This window comes from Engraulis encrasicolus, chromosome 12 (genome assembly GCF_034702125.1).
Source record: "Engraulis encrasicolus isolate BLACKSEA-1 chromosome 12, IST_EnEncr_1.0, whole genome shotgun sequence".
Classification (NCBI taxonomy): domain Eukaryota; kingdom Metazoa; phylum Chordata; class Actinopteri; order Clupeiformes; family Engraulidae; genus Engraulis; species Engraulis encrasicolus.
This window is the reverse complement of record NC_085868.1, coordinates 3296747-3302875: the sequence shown is the minus strand read 5'-3', so window position 1 is coordinate 3302875 and position 6129 is coordinate 3296747. Positions and strand designations below refer to the sequence as shown.

Here is a 6129-nt window from a genome sequence, read left to right as displayed (position 1 = left end):
GCTGTTTTTGCATGAGTTTCCCACAATACAGTTGCATTAAATATGCTTACTGTACTACACCATGAGGACTTGGTTTCCTGATAGATTGCTGACATTTGAGTCCATGACTCACCTCTCTTGACTATTGCTGAATCAGCATGTCTGTCTCTTTCTGTTAGCCTGGATGGCTTTTGTTTTACACTCCTCCATCCTCTGAGTTGGTGGACGGTCCAAACACTCCATGTACAACAGACATACTCAAACTAATGCACGCAGAATTGTTTGCTGTATACTCATTACAATAGGATTTGAATCAAGCACCCTGCATAAGCACCCTTGTTACAGTGAGGCTTTCATTTCATTCAAATACAAGTCGCTCTGTCTCTCTGCCTCTGCCTATCTGTTTGTGTTTGTGTGTGTGTGTGTGTGTGTGTGTGTGTGTGTGTGTGTGTGTGTGTGTGTGTGTGTGTGCGTGCGTGCGTGCGCACGCATGCGTGTGCATGCGTGTTTGTGGTGTATATTTATGTGCACGCATGTTGGATGAATCAAGGGACATTGAATTCTTGATCTGACCAGTTAACAAATGCCAACCAATTACCCAACCTCATTTCTTGGTTTTGTACTATTGATAAAGTGTTTTTTATTACATCAAACAATAACAGATTTGTCTGCTGAATAGATGTTCCAGAGGTATGGCTTGATGGCTCCCTGAAATACAAACGATGTCATATTACATGAACATATTTGGACTATTGAAAGTCATCATTCTTTATTTCACGTTAGGCTTACAGTTGTTCAGGTCCCTCCCAACACATACCATATGTATATTTACAGTCAATTTGATATTTTATAATAATAAGACAGTGTTATGAATTTGCTGTTACTACCAGCAGGGCTGGACTGGCCATCTGGCATAGCTGGCATATCCAGGTGGGCCCCGCACCCTTGTGGGCCCCTATTTTCAGAAATGTAAAAAAAAAAAATAATCTGAAAATAGGGGCCCACAAGGGTGCAGGGTCCACCGGTGAGTCAGTTCTGCGCCGACAATTACGAGGGGTCCCTTTAAGCCAAAAGTGCCCGGGTCCTATTTCTCCCCTAGTTCAGCCCTGACTATCAGAATGTCAAATTGTAGTGCATTACGTAGCCTCTTTGTGCACATGGGCCCGCCGGCGGGCCTGTTCACACTTTGCGGAAAGACTCAACTACATCATAACAACATCACTATGCCATTACAGAGAGGCTTAAGAGATTAAGAGTTGGTCATGACAGTTTTGAGGACAATAAGGTTATAACATGGCCTGTGTGTAAATGGCTTGTGTTGTGGCCCTGTGTTATGTCATAGCAGTGTACAGTAGTATTATGGTTAACTTTTCAATGACTATTACTGGTGGGACGGCTTGCATTATGAGGCTATGACTCTTGGTCATGTTATATCAATGTTGTTATCATGTACTTGAGTGTTTTCAGCAAACAGCAAATAGTTCTATCAATGGGCCCATCTGGATGAAACAACTACTATAGGCGCTTTTATCCAATGAGACTTATTTACATTACAATAACATTGCATTTAGCTTCTAAACGACTTACAAATGATGACATAAACCATGCAACACCTGCAAATACAAAGTCCCTAGGAAATACACAGACAACAAAGTGTATAGGTCAGGAAGGGTTAAGTTTGTAGATGACTTACCCCTGGAGCAAAGTGGAGGATGTGCTCAAGGATGCTTCAGCCATGCAACCACCATCATTGTTCATACATGGGATTAAAAGGTGTATCCCTCCATGCCAAACCAATTTACCTGCAGGCTACAACTGAGGAAGTAACATGCTATAGGGGCGCAAGCCAAGTTGGTGACGCTCCCAAAGCATTCCTATTGAAATGGTCACTTTGATCATCCACCCTCTTCCCTAATGCTAACAGCTGGAGTAATGTTGTAGGCTACTGTGACACAGCCTCTATCCCTAAAGAGATAACACATGTCCCCCCACCCCCCTATGGAACATCTGGCTGCATGTGAATAACTGATCTTCACATTCTATACCTAGGCTGCATCAGCTTTAATGGCCATTTGTACACAGAGGTATCAAAAGTAACAGTAGGCTATAAATAGAAAAAAAAATCTTGCTACTGTCCTTCCCACACAGGTGACTTCACAAAATGGGTCTACTGTACTCAACCAGCTGATTCTGAACTGCTTGGATCAAATTTGGGGCAGTACCCCATCCCCCTAGTAACAATAAAGTCTATCTTCCTCTGTAGGTACAATGGAATAACTGGTGTAACAAGTAACAATTAAAGCCGCAAGCGGCGATGACGGGCCCTCGCACCTACGTTGCAGGGCCAGGGCATGCCACATAGCATGTTGCTATGTCCCCCCTCCAAAAAAAATGGAATCTGTACGACGTTCGGTTCACGAGATATTGAAGAAAAACTAATTAGCATGAATTAGCATTCAAAATTAGCATTAGCATTGTCATGATAAGCGTGTTGCTGTGACCCCCTAAAACAGTCTGTACGACGTTCAGTTCCCAAGATGTTGAAGAATTACACTTCTCCTGCAGTTCCATGGCCTACCAAATGGTGGCGCTATACCTTATCTACATTTCAGGCTTAAAGAAGAGTTAGTATTCATCATGTGCATACATGTGTGCGTTTGCACTGTTTTAAAACACTCCAAACTGAAATGGTGGCCAACTTCCTGTTTTAAAATGCCAAAAAAGTCAAAATATCTCACTTCCTGTTGGGCGTGGCCATATCGTTGTGTGGACTTTATTGTGCGCCTTAGTGAGATACACAACTTAAAAAAAGTCCGGAGTCTGTAGCTCAAAGTAGATGTTGGCCCCGCCCCTAAATGTGTTTGGGGGCGTGGTCTCCATTTAAGGCATATACAAAAGTAAGTATTTATTATATGCATACATGTGTGCGTTTGCACGGTTTTAAAACATTCCAAACTGAAATGGTGGCCAACTTCCTGTTTTAAAATGACAAAAAAGTCCAAATATGTGACTTCCTGTTGGGCGTGGCCATATCGTTGTATGGACTTTATTGTTCGCCTTAGTGAGATACACAACTTAAAGAAACTCCCGAGTCTGTAGATCAAAGTATATGTTGGCCCCGCCCCTAAACGTGTTTGGGGGCGTGGCCTCCATTTCAGGCATATACAAAAGTAAGTATTCATAATATGCATGCATGTGTGCGTTTGCACGGTTTTAAAACACTCCAAACTGAAATGGTGGCCAACTTCCTGTTTTAAAATGACAAAATAGTCAAAATATGTCTCTTCCTGTTGGGCGTGGCCATATCGTTATATGGACTTTATTGTGCGCCTTAGTGAGATACACAACTTAAAAAAAGTCCCGAGTCTCTAGCTCAAAGTAGATGTTGGCCCCGCCCCTAAACCAGTTTGGGGGCGTGGCCTCCATTTCAGGCATATAGAAAAGTTAGTATTCATTATATGCATACAAGTGTGCGTTTGCACTGTTACAAAACACTCCAAACTGAAATGGTGGCCAACTTCCTGTTTTAGAATTAGATACCTAAATTCATGGAGCCGCCATCTTGGCAAATTAAGAGATGTGAAAAATTCCTTCGCAATATATCATCTTCAATGCCTTGAGCTCATGTCCACAGAATATGAAGTCAATACGATGTACGGTGTAGGACAAGTACGTAAAAGTACGTAAAAAATGCTAAAAAAAGCCAAAAAAGTCAAAATATCTCACTTCCTGTTGGGCGTGGCCATATCGTTGTATCGGACTTTATGATGCGCCTTAGTGAGATACACACCCTAAAAAAAGTCCCGAGTCTCTAGCTCAAAGTATATGTCGGCCCCGCCCCTAAACGCTTTCGGGGGCGTGGCCTCGTACCCGTGTTCCATCGGGGGTTCATATTCGGCGTCTGAGTAGCGGTGGGAATCTCCAATCTGTGTACCAAGTGGCGTAAGTGTACGAGCACCGGAAGTACCCCAAAAATGGCCCAACGTGACAGAAGACTAAGGAGAAAAATAATAATAATAATAATAATAATAATAATAATAATAATCCTTCGGAAAACAATAGGGCTTCGCACCGAGAGGGCGAAGGGCCACCGCGTGGCCCTTGCACTTCGGTGCTCGGGCCCTAATTATGTAATATCATTTGTTGTGTCCTTACAGCCTGAATTTTTAGGCCTACTTCTGGTGGTGACACCTCTGCTGTGGAGGTTCCGTAGAGTGACAATGGTCTAGCCTACTTGTAGCACATGAGCAAGACGGTTAACCTCACTGTCCCCAGCCCAGTGATTTATGCTTTGTTTCCGTACGACGGTTCAACAGCTCTTGTTGAGAACAATAACTGGAAGTAAAGCCCCTGTGTACATGGTCAAAATTGTACCCAAATAGTGATTATATATTTTGTCCAGCAGATGGCGTTATTGCACCACATTATGTGTTATGGCGCGCGTCTCACCTTGCGGTTCTTCTTCCACTGCCATCATCACTAGTGTCGTGACCGTGACAGTATTGTGGCAAAACATTAGAACTAGCTAACATCAAAATCATAGTAGACAATTGCGTCTGGCAAGTATTGTATTATTCTATTATACTGTCGTTTCTCTTTGAGGTAGCTCACTGAACACAGGCCTTGATTTGTCAAGTTAAGATGATTTGTCCATTGAATTGGCATTACTGGTGACTTTATCACCAGATGTCAGTCCTTGCATGTTTGTGAAATTCACGAATATGCCCATGCGTTGAATTATTTGAAACGCATGGTTTAAACTCTGTTAGAATTTAAACTCTAAATCCTTACTCATTGAAAGTATGCAGATGAAGTAGTCTATAGAACATTTACGTCTAGTTTATAACTCGTTTGTCTTTGCGTGAGACCAAACCATCATAAACTACATAATTCATCCCTCAGACGTCGCCGACTACTTTCAGTTTCTGCAAATGCCGCTGCCGCCGGGCGGCTTTTACAGAAGGGAAATGATGTGAAATAAAATATAAATGAAGTGCCGCTCCACCAATCACAATCAGATTATCTACGACGCGCGGCCAATGGCATTCTAAAAGGGCGTGTACACTACACATTTCTGTCCACTGACCGGCGTTGTCGTGATAAGCATTGAAATAGTGCATAGGCGAAGACTAGCGGATGCTGCCGTGTTCATCTTCATACATCATTTCGATATAGATTTAAAAAAACTCTTAACACTTTATCGGTATCTCTTGAATAGAACAGTTCCATCATCTAGCTTGACAGGATTGAAATGTTACAGTTTAGGTTCACGTTAGTGCTAAAGGAGTTGTATAAATCCAACCGCGCGCGTCCTTTTTCAGGTATAGCTAGAAATAAGACGTCATTAACCGCCTCTTGCTGCTTCAGCACCGGCTGTGCCAATGTCAAATTGGGGTCCAATCTAAAGTCCCTCTGTGTTGGGGGACACCCACCTGTGCTGTCCACCTCGTATGGGGTGAGGTACCTGTGCACGAAGACAGATGCCGGCTCTACAAATTCCAAAAATGAACTCAGCAAAGAGGCTGCTGCAGAAAAGTGAGTAACCAGTGAATGAATGGGAAAGATAACGGTAGTTTGCCATTTCTTTAATATATTTCTGTTAGCTTTGACTTGATGTAAGGCAAGTGTCGAGACAGCTGCCAACCAGACACAGACAGGCAACTTTTTATGTGAGAAAGTGAGAATCAGACTGTGTGGGCGCATTATGTACTGACACTGTCACTGAAGACCACCTTGCTGACTAGCTTGCTCTTTGCTAACGCTAACAGTATAATTCATAGTGGGACAAACGTCCTACGCTGCCCAATAAATTCCTCTAACGAATACATTTAATTGTTATATTCGATACTTGTGGTTGCGAGTACATAGAATAGCTACTTTATAGTTTAATTAGCACATTTCATACCATTCTGTGAGGCTGCTGTAGTATTCATGTGGGTGTGGAAAAAGCCGGGGGGAGTTGGTAATTCCACTCAAGACAAAGCGCCGGCCGGTGTATGCAGCTGTACTAATCTTTAGCTGCTACAGTGGTGGCATCAGTTGTAGTGGCACGACTCCCCATTCTACAAATTCCAGATATTTCTGAAGTCATATGCCTTATTTTGTACACACACCACACACGTGCGTGTGCGTGCGCGCGCGCGCGTGAGG

The 6129-nt window shown here is 42.9% G+C and overlaps 1 protein-coding gene across 2 annotated transcripts in view; it reads left to right on the top strand.

The window, feature by feature from the left end:
• Positions 1–5086: 5086 nt before the first annotated feature.
• Positions 5087–6129, top strand: part of LOC134459200 (glutaminase kidney isoform, mitochondrial-like) — a 61217-nt gene continuing 60174 nt past the window's right edge. For both annotated transcript variants that reach the window (XM_063211496.1, XM_063211494.1), the window contains exon 1: positions 5087–5514. In XM_063211496.1, coding sequence (XP_063067566.1) covers positions 5231–5514 — 284 coding nt within the window. In that variant the 5' untranslated portion in view covers positions 5087–5230. The remainder of the gene's footprint in view (positions 5515–6129) is intronic.